The sequence below is a fragment of the Aspergillus saccharolyticus genome (genome assembly GCF_003184585.1).
Source record: "Aspergillus saccharolyticus JOP 1030-1 unplaced genomic scaffold BP01scaffold_19, whole genome shotgun sequence".
NCBI lineage: Eukaryota > Fungi > Ascomycota > Eurotiomycetes > Eurotiales > Aspergillaceae > Aspergillus > Aspergillus saccharolyticus.
This window is the reverse complement of record NW_020290629.1, coordinates 350057-369110: the sequence shown is the minus strand read 5'-3', so window position 1 is coordinate 369110 and position 19054 is coordinate 350057. Positions and strand designations below refer to the sequence as shown.

The 19054-nt window shown below is 52.0% G+C and overlaps 10 protein-coding genes and 1 non-coding gene across 11 annotated transcripts; 5 read left to right on the top strand and 6 right to left on the bottom strand.

Moving 5' to 3' along the window:
* Positions 1 to 922: 922 nt before the first annotated feature.
* On the top strand, positions 923 to 2928 carry BP01DRAFT_424087 (putative proline oxidase Put1; the record flags this gene model as incomplete). The annotated part of the gene is made up of 2 exons (XM_025579668.1): positions 923 to 1488; positions 1568 to 2928. 2 exons carry the CDS (start codon positions 923 to 925, stop codon positions 2436 to 2438), a joined length of 1437 nt encoding a protein of 478 aa, XP_025430597.1. The 3' UTR covers positions 2439 to 2928.
* On the bottom strand, positions 2490 to 2935 carry BP01DRAFT_70073 (uncharacterized protein). Its single transcript, XM_025580037.1, has one exon. It carries the CDS (start codon positions 2912 to 2914, stop codon positions 2540 to 2542), a length of 375 nt encoding a protein of 124 aa, XP_025430596.1. The 5' UTR covers positions 2915 to 2935; the 3' UTR covers positions 2490 to 2539.
* A 628-nt stretch (positions 2936 to 3563) lies between these two features.
* Positions 3564 to 7576, top strand: treA (alpha,alpha-trehalase treA). The gene is made up of 4 exons (XM_025575236.1): positions 3564 to 3979; positions 4033 to 5778; positions 5825 to 6115; positions 6167 to 7576. Exons 1-4 carry the CDS (start codon positions 3968 to 3970, stop codon positions 7334 to 7336), a joined length of 3219 nt encoding a protein of 1072 aa, XP_025430595.1. The 5' UTR covers positions 3564 to 3967; the 3' UTR covers positions 7337 to 7576.
* A 255-nt stretch (positions 7577 to 7831) lies between these two features.
* Positions 7832 to 7923, bottom strand: BP01DRAFT_t186. The gene has a single exon. It is a non-coding gene; the product is annotated as a tRNA-Pro (tRNA).
* A 635-nt stretch (positions 7924 to 8558) lies between these two features.
* Positions 8559 to 9994, bottom strand: BP01DRAFT_70025 (putative C2H2 finger domain protein (Kin17)). Its single transcript, XM_025580036.1, has 4 exons — positions 9863 to 9994; positions 9766 to 9813; positions 9505 to 9711; positions 8559 to 9435 (listed from the first exon to the last, which is right to left on the bottom strand). Exons 1-4 carry the CDS (start codon positions 9914 to 9916, stop codon positions 8734 to 8736), a joined length of 1011 nt encoding a protein of 336 aa, XP_025430594.1. The 5' UTR covers positions 9917 to 9994; the 3' UTR covers positions 8559 to 8733.
* Positions 9995 to 10450: 456 nt separating this feature from the next.
* On the top strand, positions 10451 to 11430 carry BP01DRAFT_357606 (uncharacterized protein). Its single transcript, XM_025575235.1, has one exon. It carries the CDS (start codon positions 10873 to 10875, stop codon positions 11083 to 11085), a length of 213 nt encoding a protein of 70 aa, XP_025430593.1. The 5' UTR covers positions 10451 to 10872; the 3' UTR covers positions 11086 to 11430.
* Positions 11391 to 13821, bottom strand: BP01DRAFT_321023 (putative chromatin remodeling complex subunit (Arp9)). The gene is made up of 3 exons (XM_025572720.1): positions 13741 to 13821; positions 12212 to 13655; positions 11391 to 12158 (listed from the first exon to the last, which is right to left on the bottom strand). Exons 1-3 carry the CDS (start codon positions 13768 to 13770, stop codon positions 11590 to 11592), a joined length of 2043 nt encoding a protein of 680 aa, XP_025430592.1. The 5' UTR covers positions 13771 to 13821; the 3' UTR covers positions 11391 to 11589.
* Positions 13822 to 14383: 562 nt separating this feature from the next.
* Positions 14384 to 15198, bottom strand: nctB (negative cofactor 2 transcription regulator complex subunit NCB2). Its single transcript, XM_025575234.1, has 4 exons — positions 15064 to 15198; positions 14973 to 14999; positions 14588 to 14847; positions 14384 to 14527 (listed from the first exon to the last, which is right to left on the bottom strand). The coding sequence occupies exons 1-4, from the start codon at positions 15083 to 15085 to the stop codon at positions 14408 to 14410; spliced, it is 429 nt and encodes a 142-aa protein (XP_025430591.1). The 5' UTR covers positions 15086 to 15198; the 3' UTR covers positions 14384 to 14407.
* Positions 15199 to 15866: 668 nt separating this feature from the next.
* On the bottom strand, positions 15867 to 17004 carry BP01DRAFT_357602 (SDR family oxidoreductase). The gene is made up of 4 exons (XM_025575233.1): positions 16898 to 17004; positions 16525 to 16838; positions 16098 to 16468; positions 15867 to 16034 (listed from the first exon to the last, which is right to left on the bottom strand). Exons 1-4 carry the CDS (start codon positions 16935 to 16937, stop codon positions 15998 to 16000), a joined length of 762 nt encoding a protein of 253 aa, XP_025430590.1. The 5' UTR covers positions 16938 to 17004; the 3' UTR covers positions 15867 to 15997.
* Positions 17005 to 17518: 514 nt separating this feature from the next.
* BP01DRAFT_400280 (NAD(P)/FAD-dependent oxidoreductase) lies at positions 17519 to 18916 on the top strand (the record flags this gene model as incomplete). Its single annotated transcript, XM_025578577.1, has 3 exons — positions 17519 to 17970; positions 18021 to 18108; positions 18129 to 18916. 3 exons carry the CDS (start codon positions 17519 to 17521, stop codon positions 18516 to 18518), a joined length of 930 nt encoding a protein of 309 aa, XP_025430588.1. The 3' UTR covers positions 18519 to 18916.
* BP01DRAFT_357601 (uncharacterized protein) lies at positions 18135 to 18898 on the top strand. The gene has a single exon (XM_025575232.1). It carries the CDS (start codon positions 18525 to 18527, stop codon positions 18846 to 18848), a length of 324 nt encoding a protein of 107 aa, XP_025430589.1. The 5' UTR covers positions 18135 to 18524; the 3' UTR covers positions 18849 to 18898.
* Positions 18917 to 19054: the final 138 nt, after the last annotated feature.

The window sequence follows — 19054 nt, the reverse complement described above, 5'->3', positions numbered from 1 at the left end:
CAAGAACTACAGTAATACGTAATTCTTCCTGTCCTTCTCTATACATTTCCTCAATTCATGGGGCCCTTGGGGAACTGCTCTACTTTTTTTTCCCCTTCTCTCCGTTTTCGTGCTTTTATCTGACATTCCATGTCATGGAGGTCAAGAAGTAGAAATTACTTGAAGAGGGTGAGAAAGAGCCTGGGGAAGACCTCGTCAATGACGGTAAGGTGAGAGACACTGACATTTTCTTCTGAGACATCTGCCCACTTGCTTCTTCACTCGACTTTCAACTTTCAGAGGCATGGAGGGATGAAAGGACCCCACTCGCAGAGTGATAAGATGCCGTCTGATGATAAGCCCCTCCCGGTTCCCCCCCACCCCCCCCCCCCCCCGGCCCGCAATTACAACCGGGGCCCCGAGAATAGATTAACTTACATACTGATAACCCTGGAGCTTCCACAGTAGATAGCGGTCAATACCTTCACTGGCCAGTTGTTCGAGTGGCCCAGCCAGCGGCAGCGGAACCCGAAACCTAGTATCTTAGCGGGCAGATGAACCGGTCATCTACTCCGTACGGGGTGAATCATGCAACTGCTGACGATCCCGCCTCGCCGGAAGCCAATCGGGGGCTTCACCGGAGGGAATCTCGAGCCGAAAGGTGACTGTGCTGGCAGCATGGAAGGGGTCATCAATCCCACCTTACCTGCCGCAGAATGAAGAGATATATATAGGCTGGGAGAGGAAGGCCCTGCTTTCCGGCTGGGGTTGTTCTCAGTTGGTTTCAGGAGTATTCGCTGACTTGTATTCAAAGATGAATCCTCGACCCTTGTGCCTTCATGTTCCGCGGCCGCGCCCGAGCCCGAATCCTTTATGTGTCTATACTAACCGTTTCCATATTTCTACTTCCACCACCTCGCGGATCGCGAAATCCTCGACGACAATGGCAGCGACTACAGCGACGACGTCGAGTGGTACGTCCGATGTAGCGCACAATCATGAAATTCCCTTCCCCGCCACGGCTTCCGCCGCGCATCTCTCGTGCGCGGGAAATGCTCAGAAAGCACCCCTCGCCAGCCTTCCTACCCGAACCTTCCTTCGTTCTCTGTTTCTCACCAGCGCGATGGCTTCGCCTCTTTTGACGCCTTGTCTCTTGCTTATGAAGCTTCTTGTCGATTCACCCTCCAAACTGCTGCGTCCTTCCTCTAATCCCGCAATGGACTATCTTCTCCGTCGCACCATCTACGATCACTTTTGCGCCGGGACGAATGAGGTCGAAGTCCGTCAGACTGTCCATGAAATGAAGCGGCTAGGTTACAAGGGAGTTATTCTGGGGTACGCAAGGGAGTCGATCGCACATGTGAACCAGTGTTCCCACCAGGAAACGAGAGCTGCTGTGCTGCAGGAACAGCAACAGCAGGCGCAGTGGGAAGAAGCCGTCGAGGAATGGAAAGAAGGAAATCTTCGTACCCTGAAGATGTTAGGCGAAGGGGACTATCTGGCTATCAAGTATGCTTTTTTCTCCCTCGCCGTACTGCCGGACTTTAACGTCCGCCGCGGAAGCATTTGATGTCTGACTCTGGATAAGATTCACCGGCGCCGGTCCGCTTGCTGTGCACTCGCTCACGCGGAGTGATCCTCTTCCTCCACCACAGATCAAAGCCGCTATATATGAGATATGCGCGGCTGTAGCAGCACAGAAATCCCGGCTGTGGATTGACGCGGAACAGCAGGTGTTCCAGGCAGCAATTGATTCTTGGGCGGTGGATCTGATGCGGATGTTCAATCGTCCGGGTGAGATAACCAAAGAGGACACGCCTATCGTTGTTCTGAACACCTATCAGGCTTATCTCAAGCGCTCGGCCGATATCCTGGCCGGACATCTACGTCTAGCACGGAAAGAGGGTTGGGGCGTAGGTGTAAAGTTAGTCCGAGGGGCGTATATCGCACATGACCAACGGGACAAAATCTGGAAGACGAAAGAAGAGACAGATACAAATTATAACGGAGTCGTGAGGGCAATGATAGAGGGAAACTACCCTTCATCCTCCACATTACGGGGCACAGGATCTGAGCTTGAATCTCAAGGGCCAGAGGATCTTCCAACGGTGCGACTGTTCGTGGCTTCACATAACGGGGAGAGTGTAGCCAAAGCGTGCACTCTCTACCAACAACGAAGGAAGGATGGTCGGAAGACGATTCCTGTCGAGGTAGGTCAGCTGCAGGGGATGGCGGACGAGGTTAGTTTGGGAATGGTCGCTGCCGGAGGTCATGCGGAAACGAAGCCCGGGGTGTTCAAGTGCTTGGCTTGGGGTTCCACGGAGGAATGTCTACACTTTCTGTTGCGACGGGCAGTAGAGAATCAGTCGGCAATGCAGCGGACGAAAGACACAGCGCAGGCGCTGAGAGGCGAGGCATGGAGAAGGGCGGTGGCTTTCATGCGAGTATGGCGAGTATGAGAAGTCAGGGTCGTAGACAGCCCAGTGATCAAACATGATGTGATGTGTAAACGATGCTGTTCTTGGGTGTGTTTCCTTTGTCTGTTCCTCCGTTCTTTGTATTACATGCATGCCGAGGATCGGAGTATTGAGCCCCGCTTACTGCCCAGGATATCGATTGCTTCGACATAATAGGAATCGTCATCATCGATGACCATTTCGCGCTCACACCCCTCAAGCACTTCAAGTACGTAGTATCGGCAATCCCATTCGAGGGTCTCGTGGTCGACCGGAGTGGCGTCCACGACGGCCTGGATAGTGGGGATTTTCACGTTGCCAAAGTCCGAGACTCTGATTGACTGGGTATAAATGGGGATATTCCAGGGGTCATTGTGGGTAGTGACTTTAGTGAAACCCGGGTGTTCCCCGTCGACTTCGAACAGGTGATCCTCGGTGTCGGTGTGGAGATGCAGGGCCCAAATGCTAAAAATTGCCATAGCGAGGATGGAAGATATGAACTAGATAGAAGATGTCGCTGTTTTTGCAGCAGTAGTAGTAGTAGTTAACGGGTGTCCAGGCAGCCATGCCCAACAAGGCAACAGCAGCAGCAGCCAGCAGCAGCCACGTTCACCAGCCACCAGTGACAGCACAGCACATGGCGGCCGTGGCGGCTGTGGCGGCGGGTTCTAACCCCGCAAAATCCTGAGTTGTACTTCATACGGAATACTCATTCTTCAGTTCTTCCAATGGATCGCCATCTCCTCAAATGAACCAAGGAACAGCTCAGTATAGTGTGTCATTGTGGGGGATTTCCCAGCTCCTTTGCTTACAGAAAGTAGGCAAGTAAGTTCGTTCTTTGACCTTGGAGTTTCTGGGCAAAAATGGGCCTCTGGGCCTGGATCCATCCAATTATGAGTGGGATTTAGACAGAGACAGTCAATTCCCTGGCAGTCCCCGGACAGAGCCGGTGGCTGTTGTGGTTCCCCACACTCTCAGATGACTGGCTGGAATCCCCGTGATAGGACTTGTGGTGCCTGTCACTGACGCCATCAATTTCAGGTTCCAAGTGAAATCGTGGGGGAACTGACTATTCACTCCCTCCTCTTCCTGTTTCCAAGACGTTCTCCCCACCCCCCCCCACCCCTTCTTCTCCCACGTCTCCTTCCCCCCATGCCCATCGGCCCATCCGGTTCGCTCTCTCTGTCTTCCTACGCTTTAAATCCCCTCAACCTCCCTCCTCCGGTTCTTCTACAATGTCCAGACAACCTAACCTCGGTTGCCCTCCCCTAATTCGCTTCAATTCCCCTAGTTTCACCTTCGTGCAGCCGATCGACCTTGGCATTCCCACACTTGGACACGAGGGTGGATCGTTCATCGCAGCCAAATCTCCGATGGCAGGAGCCTCTCTGCTTAGACTTTGCCTATAAGTTTCTCCTTCTGCGCGTCAATCCGAGTGCTTCCCCTTCTCATCTGCTCGTCCAATTCTATCGGATAAGGTCCCCGTCCCGGTTCTCTGCTCTTTTCGTGAGAAGGCCCACGGGCGCATCAAGATGCAGCTCAAGGTATTTCCAAGGGCCAACTCCACCACTTCTAGAACGAAATCTAATAGAGGCAGTCTCTGGTGAACTTGTTGTTTCTGGGATTGGCCCTCCCTACTGCTGTCGTGGGAGCCCCCAGTCGACAGGCTCGTGTCGCCTCAGCCCTTCACCGTAATGGGGTCCGTGATTTTGCCCAGCCACCAAGCAGCAATACTTCAGGTGTTTACCCAACTCGGTTTGCGGGTGTCACCTGGGACGACGACAATTGGAGTCTTACGACTACTACCGTCGACCAGGGTCACTTCCAATCTCGGGGCTCCATAGCCAATGGTTACATCGGCATCAATGTGGCCAATGTTGGCCCTTTCTTTGAGATGGACTCGGAGGAAAATGGGGACGTGATCAGCGGATGGCCACTCTATTCCCGTCGCCAGTCTTTTGCCACCGTTTCCGGCTTCTGGGACCGTCAGCCTTTAACCAATAAATCCAACTTTCCCTGGTTGTCTCAATATGGCAGCGATAGTGTTATCAGCGGCGTTCCGCACTGGAGTGGCTTGATCCTCGACTTGGGCGACGATACCTACCTTGATGCAGGTGTCGATAATCGCACTATCACTAATTTCAAGTCAACATTTGATTACAAGGCTGGTGTATTGTCTTGGTCATATACCTGGACGCCCACCGGCAACAAGGGCTCTTATGCTATCACTTACCGGCTATTTGCGCATAAACTCAACGTCAATCAAGCCATGGTAGACATGGAAATTGTACCTTCAACCGATGGCAATGCAACGGTTGTCAATGTCTTAGATGGCTATTCGGCTGTCCGCACTGACTTCGTTGAGTCGGGGGAGGATGAAGGGGCTATTTTCTCTGCCGTGCGGCCATGGGGCGTAAGCAATGTGACTGCATACATTTACGCCGCTCTGGATGCTTCGGACAACGTGGACTTGTCTTCTCGAAAGCTCGTCACTAATAAGCCCTACGTGCACACGAATGACTCGTCCATTGCTCAGGCAGTCAATGTTCGTTTCACTGCCAATGAGCCGGTTCGTGTCACCAAGTTCGTTGGCGCAGCTAGCACCGACTATTTCCTTGCGACCCGCGAAACTGCCAGGCTAGCTGCTCAAACTGGACTGGCTCTAGGTTATTCCCTTTCGCTACAATCGCATGTCACAGAATGGGCTGAGATCTTACACGAGGGCTCTGTCGACCGGTACAATGACCCTGTCACTGGCAAGCTTCCCGCGGATCGCCATATCATTGATTTGGCCATCATCGCTGTTACCAACACGTATTATCTGCTGCAGAACACCGCAGGTCCCAATACCCTTGCAACCACGGGTGGAATGCCTGTCAACATAGACAGTTGCGCTGTCGGTGGTCTAACCTCGGACTCCTACGCTGGGCAGATCTTCTGGGACGCGGATTTGTGGATGCAACCCGGCCTGGTGACGTCGCATCCCCAGTCAGCACAACGCTACACCAACTATCGCATTGCGTTACACTATCAGGCTGAGGCCAACGTCAAGACTGCGTTTGCAGGCTCGCAGAACCAGACCTCTTTCAGTTCATCCGCTGCCATCTACCCGTGGACTAGCGGTCGATTTGGAAACTGCACTGCTACCGGACCGTGTTGGGATTACCAATACCATCTGAATGGCGACATCGGCATGGCAATGATCAACCAATGGGTGACGAGCGGTGATACCGCATGGTTCCGTGATTATCTCTTCCCCATCTATGATTCGTTTGCTACGCTTTACGGAGACCTTGTTCAGCGAAATGGGTCATCGTTCACACTGACCAATATGACCGATCCAGTAGGTTCACGAGGTGTAGCGTAAGATCATCAGCTGACTGCCATAGGACGAGTATGCCAACTCAATCGATGCCGGCGGCTATACTATGCCCCTGATTGCTGAGACCCTTAAGAATGCCAACCAGTTCCGCAAGCAATTTGGGCTGGAGGCCAACGAAACTTGGGATGAAATTGCGGAGAATGTCCTGATTCTGCGCGAGAATGGCGTCACCCTGGAGTACACCTCCATGAATGGCTCGGCAGTGGTAAAGCAGGCGGATATCGTACTCAATACTTTTCCATTAGCCTACGAGTCTGGCAACTATACGACCGAGAATTCGCTGACGGACCTCGACTACGTAAGTCTTTTGAAAGATGAACCTAATCAGGGAATATGCTGATTGGCGCAGTATGCGAACAAACAATCCGCCGATGGCCCAGCCATGACCTATGCTATCTTTTCTATCGCTGCCAGCGATGTTTCTCCGTCTGGATGCTCCGCCTACACCTATCAACAATACTCTTATGCGCCGTACACACGCGGTCCGTGGTATCAACTTTCCGAGCAGATGATCGATGATGCCAGTATCAACGGTGGCACCCATCCAGCATTTCCCTTCTTGACTGGACACGGTGGTGCCAATCAGGTCGTGCTTTATGGATATTTGAGACTACGCCTCTTACCAGACGATATCCTGCACGTGGATCCCAACCCTCCACCGCAGATTCCGCACATCACTTATCGGACTTTTTACTGGCGTGGCTGGCCCATCTCTGCTTGGTCTAATTACACCCATACCACTCTACAACGCTCCTCGTCCGTTGCACCTCTGGCTTCAGCTGATGCTCGCTTTAACGGCACCAATATCATGGTTCAGGTTGGCCAATCGACCGAAGACATCACGGCCAACTACACTCTTCCTCTTCTCGGATCCCTGACAATTCCCAATCGCCAAATTGGCTCCATTAACACTACTCCGGGTAACCAGATCCAATGTCACCCGGTCTACTCGCCTGATGCTTATGAGCCTGGTCAATTCCCTATCTCCGCGGTTGACGGTGCCACCTCGACTCGATGGCAACCATCTTCTGGAAATCTGTCCTCACTCACCGTGACCTTGTCGACGGAGAGTACGAAGTCTGCCGATAGTGTGAATGGCTTCTACTTTGACTGGTATCAATCACCTCCGAAGAATCTAAGTATCATTTTCCATGATGCACCCATCACACGGCCTGCACTGCTTTTCACCGCTTCTGGAAACTCGACCTCGGCTTATCGCCTTATCACTCAGCTCTCTGATGTTGCCCAGTCAAGTCCCTACGATGGTGCCTCTATTGCCAAAGCCAACACTGTGTCAGTCCCCAGTGGAAACACCACGACTATCACTCTGGCCGAGCCCGTTCGCACTGCTCGGTTCGCAACTCTGTTGATAGCAGGCAACCAGGAAAGCGCGAACGCAACAAAGGGTGCAACCGTGGCGGAGTGGGTGATATTGAGCGGTAACGCTACTAGCGAGACGAGCACAACGAGTAAGCGTTTGTTGAGCGCACGCGAAAGGGCCACGTTGGCTCGGACCTAGTCACCAGGGTCATCTCAATCTGAAGCTGGCAGGCCTGTCTGATGGTTTGCCTGGCTAACAACGAAAATATTCGGGGTAAAAGACGTACATGATGCTTTGGTCTCTTTCTTGTTTAATACCCTTTCAGCAGTTGGGTCTTTTCTTGATCGCGTCTCTATATCCGCGTGTGTTCGTGCGTTTTGCGGCCGGATGCAGGTGCGATGTACATACAAACATACATAATGATACCGAGAGAGTGATAATAGAAGTACTCAACGTAATGCAGGGAGTGAGGTCAGGCGAGAGCCGGTATAAGATAAGGTGAGTTCATAATTGGGCTCGGTAGCTTGGCAGGACGACGTCCCGTCGACGAGAACGGGGGTTCTCGAGGGGAGCGCCCAGGAAGCTTGATTGTCCTTGGTGTATGTAGAAGTAGCGGCATAACTATCATTCATGCCTATCGATACGTGGGAGGAGGAAAGGGGGGGAAAAAAACAAGATGAAACAAAGTTTCAAGGCCCGAGCCGCGGATCGAACGCGGGACCTCTCGCAGATATGCTTGGGTTTGGAATCCCTAAGCGAGAATCATACCACTAGACCACCCGGGCTTGTTATAGTCTCTATGGTACATTGAATTCTTATGTTCTTTTCTGCTCTGAGTTACATGCCACTGCTCTTTCACCAGTCTTTCTGGTGGTTTGGGAGTTTGCAGCGCATGAATTTCGATAAGTTATGTGGTTCAGTTCTTGGAGTCACTGTAATGCGGGGGTTCTCCTTCTCCCTCGAGCTTTCAATCAACGTTGGCCACATATATTCACTACTAGTTGTGGTATGTGAGTTTGAGATTGGTGTTTGGCGGGGTGTGATATATAGTTACCATTCCGGATACAGTGAAACATCCTACTTATGTTGCCTACACCGACCTACGGCAAGCAACTCTCCGGCTGTGAATAGTAACCCGACCTGGCCAACACAACCCAGCACAAAGAACAGAAGACCAGGTGTCCGAACGGACGCTACTCGCAAGCACAGAGTGACTACTGAACTGGCAAGACCACTGTACTATTAGTCGACGGAATTTCTAATCTTCCTCTTCTCAGCCAAGTCACTATTGAGGTAAAAGGATGAACAAAGCTGACCGGCAACACGCATCCAAAGCGTGCACTCTGGTAGCGCGCTAGTGGCGCAATGCGTGGATGCGCTGCCCGGAGATACTGTGTCGCTGGTTGATTGAACGTGTATGCCCGATTCAACACTCAGATACAAATATCCCCGCGAGTAAAGACTCCGACAAGCTGGAGGAGAAGAGTGACGACGAAGAGGGTCGTCCTATGCTGATGTCTAGGCAGGGATAGCGGAGGATGGGGGTAAGCCACTTCAAATCCACACGGCCCCATGAAAGCAACAAGTCCTGCTGCTCAGGAGATCTTTGGGCGCTTTGCATCCGGAAAACCATTGGCCCCGCGCATACGCTTGCGTTCCATTGCTTCAATCTCCTGCTTCATGATCCGCTCCTGCTCTGTCATCTTCCTTGGAGCTTCCTTCACGGGACCCTTCTTCCCAGCGAGAGGGTTCTTCCTCACCGCCGTCGAAAACACATTCTTCGGTTTGTTGCCACCACCTCCGAAAGAGAGCGACACTTTTGGCGCCGCCGCTGGGGCAGCCATAGCAGTCGCGGGCGCAGGGGAAGCAGCGGCGGAGGTTTCTGGAGAAGCCGACGCACTAGTCGCCTGATCCTCGTTCGCCGTGGCTGTTGCCGCTGACTCCTCCTTCGCATCACCATTAGGCTTCGCACCGAACCCGAGATTCAATTTCACCTTCTCACCCTCCCTCCGCTGCAGATTCCTAGCCTCAGGGTCGATCTCCTCTTTCTTCGCCGCAGCCTGGCGAGCACGCTCAATTTGCTCCTGTATCTGCTGTTGCTCTCTTTCCTCGTCGCCTCTGTCCTGCCGCTCCTTCTTCATGAGCGCCTCGCGTCGGCGCATCGTCTCTGGACTCCGGTCGATGTATGCGACGAATAAGCCTTTCTCAGATTCCTGGACCCGGCAAAGACCTTCGCGACCGAGATGGGCGACAAACTGCGACAAACTCTTCCATTTCGTAGCGTTCATATGAATATGCTTTCCCAAGATATTATTAGCACCCCGCGCGCCCGCTTCCCTTCACACCAGTTATCCGAGAGCACTCACCGTCTTGTCCGCGATAACCTGCTGGTAGAACTGATTCGCATTGACTTCCTTCTCGCCATGCGTCGTCTTCAAGAGGCTGAGAAAATTGGAAATAAATTGCTTGCTGTAGTCTTCAATATATTTCTTGGGATCTTCGCCGATGAGCAGGACCTGGCGGACGTGGCTTTCGGACTGGACGTGGCACTTGAAGCCGTTCTCATCTCGCATCTAAGAGATAGAAGTCAGTAGAGACCATGAGGTCGAAGTCCCGGATGGAGATACCTGTCTCTCACATGCTTGGCAGTACCATCGCAGTCTGCCCAGACCTTTCTATTCGGAATTAACATCAGATGTCAACGAAGTCCGAGGAGAGGCTTGCCTGTTTGATCTTGTTGCTGATCGCTTTTGTACTTCCGGCTTCTGCGCGTGGCATGTTGACGGTGGTAAATCTCGAGTGAAATGAGTAGATGCGAATGCGAGAGATGAAAGAGTCCTGCTTCACGATTAAGCCCGCCGGCCTGCTTGCCTCACCAGGAACGGGGTGGCGGCGCGGCGAGATTAGATAATTATAGCACGTGACCAAATCCTTATCCTTATCGAGCCCAAAGTGGAGTAACCAACTAACTATGCCCTATTGGTTAGTTAATGAGCATGACTCGGGAGACGCCCGGACAACCAACAGAGTACAAGCAATGCGAGTAGTCGCTCTCATATGCTACCCTATGTATAGTAAATTCCTAGGTAGTGCTATTCTATGGGGGTTCGATGATGTTCTATTGCCTCACTGTATTTTCGAAACGGCCAATTATGACAATTGAAGTCTGATTTGATCAAGCATCATCCAGTGGCCCGGCGACTCAACCCATTTCAGCCCATGCTGTCAGCTAATTAATTAGCATCTCAGCTTACCTACCATAAAAGCCCGCTAGACCAGCTTCCCCCTCCCTCCAATTGACCCTACTGGCATAATCACCATCCCCCATCCCTCTCTCTCGTCCATATCCCAAATACACTGTCCATCACGGGAGTCTCATTGCTGTCGAAGAATGCACTCACCAAGCCTCGCAAGATCCCCAGCTACTCCCGCCCCGGTCGCGGCCAGCACTAAGTTCCAAGATGAATAACTTATGGTTTCTCTGAAGCCTGTATCGCCGGCGACAGAATGGAAATTGCCGGACGGAGTCAGTTCTTATCCTCTCACCAAATCCTCGCCTGGAATTCTCTTACCATGACATTGACTACCACAATCCCTCCCCAAACTACCTCAATGCGACAAGCCGGGATGTGCCCCCACCTTCACCACCATCCCCTCCAACCCTAGAAGAATCAACCCTAGAAGAAGAAGTCGCCCAAGCCTTCGTCAAGATCAACGAGGTGATCTTGTACGCCATGGAGCGGGCCCGCCCCGATCTCCGCGCCCAGGTGACTTTGGGATGGGACTTGGTCGTCAGGCTGCGCACCTACTACGTGAACCTGCCACAGAACCGGGAGATGATCATCGGGCTGATGGTGGACGCGGTGCGGGAAATGGGTGTCCGGGCCACCAGCCGACGTGGACGATGTCGAGGAGTGACGCCTTGCCGTTTGAGGGTCAGAATTTGAATGTCGCGTTGGATGTGTATTCGGGGCCGAAGGAGTAGTTCAAGGGAATTCAGGTGGCCTGTACAACTAATGTTGTTTGTATGTGTGTGAGAAGTAGGCTGGGTGGTGTTGTAAACACTACTTTATTCGTCTTTTGCATAATGCCAATTGCGCGGTAAGTAGGTTTGTTTCTTCACGCTGACGCGCGGCTCTGCAATGAGGTCTCCCACGCGTATACTGATGAGTAAATCAGTCGTCAAGGTATCCCTTTCTGGTGATTAGTGGAGCCGATCAATGTTATATAAGTCGGACTTGCTTTTTGCTTAATATAGATGTTTTTTTGGCTCTACTAAAAGACGCCAGCTGCGAATATAGAGTACAATCAACCCTGAATGGCACAGAGATTATCGGCGGATTTCAGATGCGTAAGAAATAGAATGCCATATCCATAAGTCTGTTAGAAACAAGTGCGCTCTCCCGTCCCGTGACAAATAAACATAAAACAAACGATTCATGAAGGCCACTTCACATAACGTAGTCATGGATCGCCGAAGGGCCGTTCTCGTTATATTCCACCCGGGTCATGAAGCCCTTGCTGAGGCCCTGATCGAGGACGAAAACGACCTTGGATGCGACCTGAGCCCCCAGGAAGACCGCTTCCTCCATGCCATGGCCACCGCTGGCCATGCCAGGACCGCCAGGGCCAGCCGCTCCAGGTGCGTTAGTGTTGGCCTGCTCCTTCCACTCGGAGAAGTACTCCGGAGGCCGTAATGTCTTGACGGAGGTGGGAGTTTGGGAGTGGCCCGTGGACCGATGGTGATGCGAGATTGATGCGGGATCCATCAACGGGGTGCCCGGGGGCATGCTGGAAGAGGCAGGGTTGTTGGAGTGTGTGGCAGCAACGAGGAGAGGATTGACACCATGACCTGCAGGGTGGTTCATCGGCCCAGGCTGCCCGGAGGGGGCGGGAGTGTTGGTTCCACCCGTGGGAAGAGGGGTGGAGAAATTAGAAGGGATTTCGGAGGTGAACATGGTAGCAGATGGGGAGAGGATGTATTTTTGAGTAATGGCGCCGAGTAGAGATGCCGTGAATCCTATATACCACGATCAGTATTGGCACCACGTCGACAAGAAATGAAATACTAACCCTTGATCTTGCTGCCATTGCCGACAACGATCAACGAATCCCAGAGTTCACTCCGCTTAGTCGCATCTGGCACGGCAAGAATCGTATGGTGGATTTGGGTTGCGATGTCTTCTAGGAGGCCGCTGGTGAGACGCTCGCCGGAGTTCTGCTTGGGCGTTGCCGCCAGGAACCGCTCGACACCGACCTCAATCTCCCGCGTTTGGCGGATGTACCGACCGGGGCCATTGGACGCCTCCTTTTCAGCTTCTATTCGCACATATTCTTCGAACTGGAACGTGGCTTTCTCTTTCTTCGAGTTCGGAAGGCGGACGGGCTTCGCGTTCTGATCCGTGCTTCCCTTCTTAGTCGAAGCCTTCTCCGCTTTTTCCTTCTCCCGGTTGGCAAGAAATTCACTGGTGTTGCCGCTCACGATAGCCGCGACGTCCAAAACGCCTTCGTCCTCCTCTTCACCATTGCCTCCGGCGTCCGTCTGTGTGCCCTCCCCCGGCCCACGAGGAACCGTATCATTTGTGCTGCCGTTCTGTGCGCCGGTAGATGCCGTCGCGGCTGGATTGACGCCCTGTCGTGAAGTTGCAGCGGCCCCGGGTAGTGGCGTACCAGGAGGCAGAAGCTCTGTGATGTTGCTTCGTTTCAGCTGCTCGCACATCTCCCTGGAGAAGCCCTTGGAGCCTAATAGCTCAACCAGACGGTCTGTCATATAATCTCCACCGCAGCCTTCCAACGCAAGGCCCCGACCATGCTCGCTAACAGCAAAATCCGTGACAGCGGTGACGTCGACCTTATCCTTTCCGACATCGACCACTGTGGCAGTTGATGTACCATAACCGTAGCAGACGGCAAGCGCAGAGTCCATCATACAGAAAGCGGGCGTCTTGAACTTCTCAAACACGAACTGAGTGATTGTCTCGCGGTCCCGCGCGGACCAGACTGGCTCAGCGATGAGCATGATCGGGGTGTGGAAAGGAGGACTGAGGGTATTGTGAACATGAGTCAGGAGGGCGAAGAAGCATGGCCAGTCAACAATGCGACCGTTCTGTACGGGGTATATCGCCCCTTCATCCGATGTCACATCCTCTTCATAGTAAACTTCGATGGTCGAAGGCTTGACCGCAGCGGAATCGGTCGGCTCGCCGTCAACGGGTTGTGAGTTCTCATTTTTCTGTTCGGTATTCGCAGAGGCTTCAGGCTGCTTAGCCGTCGTTTCAGTCTTCACAGTTTCTTGCTGGGTTGCGGAATCGGCATCTTTCATCTCCACGTCTTCTTTGGGCGCCTCGGTGCCATTGCTGACTGGAACTTCCTGTCGGCGCTCGCGGATCTTGTAAGGTTCAAATTCGCCCTTCTTCTCAGCAGGAAACATTCGCGTGGGAAAGCGAAAACGAGCAGGAGTGAAAGACTCGGGGAGACCGAGTTGCGCCAGGGTGACCTGCGAGCCTGGCGCAAGGATCTGGACGAATGGGTATTAGTCTGAGTGAACGGATCTGATTTGAGTGGCAGTAATAAGAAGACGGCTGAAGGCGGCCAGAGCTTACCAAGATGTGCTCATCTTTGAAAGGGGGCATGATGGGCGATTCAGAGCGACGAGGCCTGGAACTGTCGCATTCACAGCGCTGTTACTCCGCGGTGTTTCAAGCAGCGAGCTTTGCGCGCTGGGAGGTTAGGCGGAGAACCCGATTTGGTTAAGCGCCGCGGTCGAGCGGTGGTCCGTGCTTCGTTTTGCAGACTGGACTAGTTATGTGAATACGTACTGCGTATACAAGTGAATATATTGCCAATGCACGGCATTCTCTTGCAATCTACTGAGATCCATTGTCCTTTGAATATGATTGTGAAAGAAAGTAGAGCATACTCTCACAGCATTAGATAGCCTGTCGATATATGCACATCGGTGCCGAATTCAACCATGCCTTCGAGCCCAACGCTGGGTATGGTTCACGGGACAAAGACCGCAAGGAGTAAGCAAAATGAGGGAAAAGCGCAACTCCTGGATTATCTTCCAGAAGCAGTGTAGGATTAGATGAGCCAAACTAGCGAAGCCACGAGGGACATGAAATAAATAACCGACCCTTTTTCCAAGCACGACCCAAACCAACAAACTCCGAATTTCTGTCCTCGGGAATCTCAAACTCCTGAACCCAGATCTCCTATGGCCAGCATGAGATCAAACCACATTACCATATTTCATGCGAATTCGTTGCTTTACTCCGGAGCGGCGTGATACTTCTCAGTCGCGGAACGGAACAACTCCTGCTGCTGCCGGAGTAGCTCTTCTTCGGACAAGCCGCTTTGTTCCATCTTGCTCTGCTTCTTCTCTCGGGACTATTCACAACCAGGCGCGTCAGTCTTGCACGAGTCCCGAAATTTATCGTGTATGCGTACCTTCAGTTGTTCCTTGTGTTCTTCCGCGACAGCCAAGACATCCGCGATATAGTCACCGAAGCCGAGGTCGCGCAGGGCGCGCTCGACATGTTCGCAAGCGATCGTCTTCTTGGCCTCTTTTTCGCTGATATCGTTGGCTTCGGAGGAAATCAAAGTGATGAATTCGACGCAGCATTCCATTAGCAGGTCGCGAGCATCCTTGGAGAAAGTCTGGCCGGAGGAAGGCGGAAGGATTTCGGTGATGATTTTCTGGACCGTCGCTATAGATTCCGATGCGGTTAGTTTCCATACGCGTATTCGCTTGCACCGGACCACAACGTGACCGCAGCAGACAAAGAACCGCTGGCGCCCGCGCCCTCCAAACAACGCGACACACAATACAGACCTTTGGGAAGCGACAAGTCGTCGTTTGCTGTTCCATTTATAGCGGTTAGCTTTATAGATGTATCGCGCAAGAGAACAAGGCCGAGCCTTACAGCTGAATTCTCGATCCGACATGGTCAGTAAAGGATAGTATGAAAGACACAAAAGAGAAGTGTTGGGTAGGAAGAAAGGTCCCGCGCTCGGTGAAGCAGCTTGTTCGCAAGAAGTATGGCTCGCCCACCGCGCGCGCGGGGACTAAGATGGTCTAAATAGCTGTGAGGGTCAAACTCCGGCGGCGGGGAGGGACTCAAACACGGAACGGAAGAACTACTCTGGGCAGAAACATACCGCCCTCGTGGGTTTTTATTCGGCGCCGCAGCTTCGCTTTTTTTTCTTTGCTTCTTCATTCGCACAGTGCTCTGCGCACAACAAGGAAACTTGATTTTGCTTCCTTGGTTTGCTCTGGTCAATTTTTGTTGACCAAATCCAGCAATGGGCTACTTACTAACACTTATGGTATGTTTACTCTTTGTCGTCGTACTTTCTTTGCTTTTACTATGATGAACATCGTTGTCGCCCCTATCAGACCATTCTATGGTGACGTACACTGTCCAAGCCAAACGGACTACTGATATTCTTGCAAAATTATGCATTTTTAATCGTTCAGTATATTTTGTGACTCACCTACTGACTGATTTGAAGAATTTTCAGGATATTTCGATCTGTGATTCGCTTCCAAAACATTGATATAATGAAATCAATTATTTTTTTCTCGTTTACAATCTCTTTGTAAATTTGCTCCCACAATAGAAAATAGCCTGAGGTATGCGTTTGCAATGATCTATCTCTCCTCTTCCCTGTTATGTGATGAACAAACTACATTCCATGCTAAGTATGAAGGTGTTTCACACCTAATGCTTCTAAAATGTACTGCTTTTCATCTTTCGGCTGATCAAAACATCTCTATCCTGCTTTTGTGTTCCATGATCTTCTTGATAAGAGTATATGCTAATTGGCTTTCTAAAGCATATTGCAGAGCCTATAAATCTACTCTTGGAAACTCTCCAAGAGATTGTCATTCCAGCTTGGAGACAAATGTTAGTTAGAAATCACAATGGAAGAAATTTTTGTCCCATGACTTACTTACTTTAAAAACTTCCCACTTAATGAGCTCGGTGCATACAGTACCAGTTTAGCCATGACATGGCCTGGCTGCTCCGCCTTGAGCAGCTTGCCACTCTCGTAGGCTCCGGTGAACTTAGAGTGCACTTGGGGTTCCAACGTCGTAGCATGGTCCTCGCGCAATTGACGCTGCATCTCAGTGTCGACCATTCCTGGGCGGATGGAGATGCTAGTGACATCGGTTTCCTCCTCGCCCAAGGTCAGTGCCAGATGGTTCATGGCGGCCTTGGTTGCGCCGTAGAGACCCCATCCCCGGTACGCAGACACCGAGGCCCCGGACGAGGTGAAGACGATCCGGCCCTTCGATTCCCGCAGTGCTGGAAGACCGGCTTTAACCTAGGGCGGCCGTGTCTTAGCTTCCCTCTTTGTACTCCATTGCGACTAGAACTCACAAATGCGACCAGGCTCATGAAGTTGACGTCGAATCCTTGCTTCCACTGTTCCGGGTCGGCCTCTGCAACCTTGCCGACTTGTCCGAGGATGCCGTGGTTGAGTACCATGCCATCCAGACGGCCAAAGGTCTTGATGGCCAAGTCGACTGACTTTTGGGCGAGCGAAAAGTCGGACAGGTCGCCGTTCAAAATTGCGACTTGCTGGGTGTATTGATCCTTGAGCTTCTGAAGAGGCTCGATGCTGCGGGCGACCACGACGACATTGTGCAATTGCGGTGCGGCCAGAAGGTACTTTGCAATGGCAAGGCCGATACCTATGATAGAGGCAGATTGTCAGTACGATGGGATTGGTCTCTCCCTGGGAGTCCACTACCTCGCGAGGCACCAGTAACGATGATGGTTTTGCCCGACATGCTCTTGTGGTTTGACTAGATCTCCGTGAATCGAGAACAACAAGGACGATCTGTGGGTAAGGAGCCGATTGAGGTGAAGCTGCAGCCGACATTCCGCGGGAGAAAAAAGCTGGTCCCCTGGGCGGTGATGTAATCGAGGGGAACGTGGGGTTGTTCGTCTGTCCCGCCCGCCGCGGCTGGATAGATATTAAATACTACCATGGCTGTGATAGGAGCGAGCATGGTGCTACTATCTAAAAGCCTGGTCTACCATATTTTAAGTTCATTCTCGGAATGAAACAGTTGCTGTGCGGGAGCGTAGCTTACGCATATTTCCTATACGGCAGTTCATAGTATTTATTTCTTCGTGTACCTGGCCGGTTCCTGGGGGGCAGCCGGTCTAGTATCTTATAATGCCATACTCCGCGACTTGTCAATCTAAGGGCGCAGGTTCAGTTTGATTATCAAGTGGTCTGGCCCAGATCTATCCCGCGAAATCTATACTCCCTATAAACTGGTCAATTCCCCGGGGGAGACTGCCGGGAACTCAAGCAACGACTTCAGTACAATCTCAGATTCTTTAGCCATACACCGACTCTATCATGGCAACAGTTATCCTTGGAGGAGGTATCATTGGAACCTCAATCGCCTATTATCTCTCCGAAGGTCAATCTGGAGAGAATATCCATGTGGTTGATTCCTCATCCAAGCTCTTTTGCTCTGCTTCTGGCTACGCAGCTGGCTTCATGGCCAGGGATTGGTTCGGCCCTTCTCTCACACCATTGGGAGACCTTTCCTTCAGGCTGCATCAGTCTCTGGCTGCTGAGAAAGGCGGCACAGAGAAATGGGGATATATGAAAGGGAGTGCACTCAGTCTGGGAGTTGCGAAGAAGAAGGGGGAAAAACGTGGAGATGACCGGCTCCGTACGGGCACCAGTCGGGCAGAAACCGCAGCTGGATCGGAGCAGGTCACCGCAGAGCCACCGCCGTGGCTGACAAGGCAGCATGGAGCTGACGTGGCGAAGATCAGCGAGGATGATGATACAGCTCAAGTGTATGTGGTACATTCTGATCTCCCTTCGGGATTATACTGACTGTCATCAGGGATCCTCTGAGATTGTGCGAATATTTTTTGGATGCCTGCTTAGAACGAGGCGTGAAGGTCCACAATCCTGTAAAGGCAGTGTCTACTGTGCAGGGAGAGGATGACAGGGAGAGGATGAAGCCATAACAGCAGTCAAGATCGTCAATCTTGACACGAAAGCTGAATCTACCACCGCTTGCTCAAACCTTGTTCTCTGCGCTGGACCGTGGACAGAGCGGGTGCTTCAGGAGTTGTTCCCCACGGCGAAAGTTTCACTCCCTATCTATTCCTTAGCGGGCTACTCTTTGGTTCTGCGCTCTCCAAGATACACTGTGGAGCACGAGCAAACGACATACAATGGCCGGAGTCAAGCTCTATTTACCACATGTCCCCTGTCTTGCGGCTTTTGTCCGGAGTTATTCTCGCGACAAGGAACAGAGATCTATATCGCAGGCCTTAATACGACACAGATTCCCCTTCCGGATCGAGCAGATAATTACTACAAGTCGATGGATTAGAAGGAGATGAGGAGGCTGAAAGCAGTCTCTGTCCGTCTTCTTGGAAGGCTTGCAGAGGGCAGCTCTGAGGCAACAGACGCAATCACGAACACTGACGATTTGGAGATCCTACGTGAAGGGTTGTGCTTCCGACCCGCTTCGGAGAGTGGAACCCCTTTCGTAGGAAAGATTGAAGCTAGCTCATTGGGGGCGAGTACAACCGGAGGTGTGTATGTTGCTGCAGGCCATGGCCCATGGGGCATCTCGCTCAGTCTAGGAACTGGCAAAATTGTTGCCGAGTTAGTGACAGGTGCTGAGTCTTCAGCGGATATTAGTGGCTTGGGCGTGTGAATAGAGATATTCGGACAGATTGACGGAGAGTTTGAAGTTAGACAAGCAATTATGTTAGTCACCATAAGAGCCATTAACTAAACTACTTCGAATGGCACTGGAGGTAGTCGATTGATAATAGTAGTCGTAGCCTCAGGCACCAGAACTTTCTTCGGGATTAGTCATCCTTACCGCCACGAGCTCGAGCTGTCCAGAAACTTCAATGA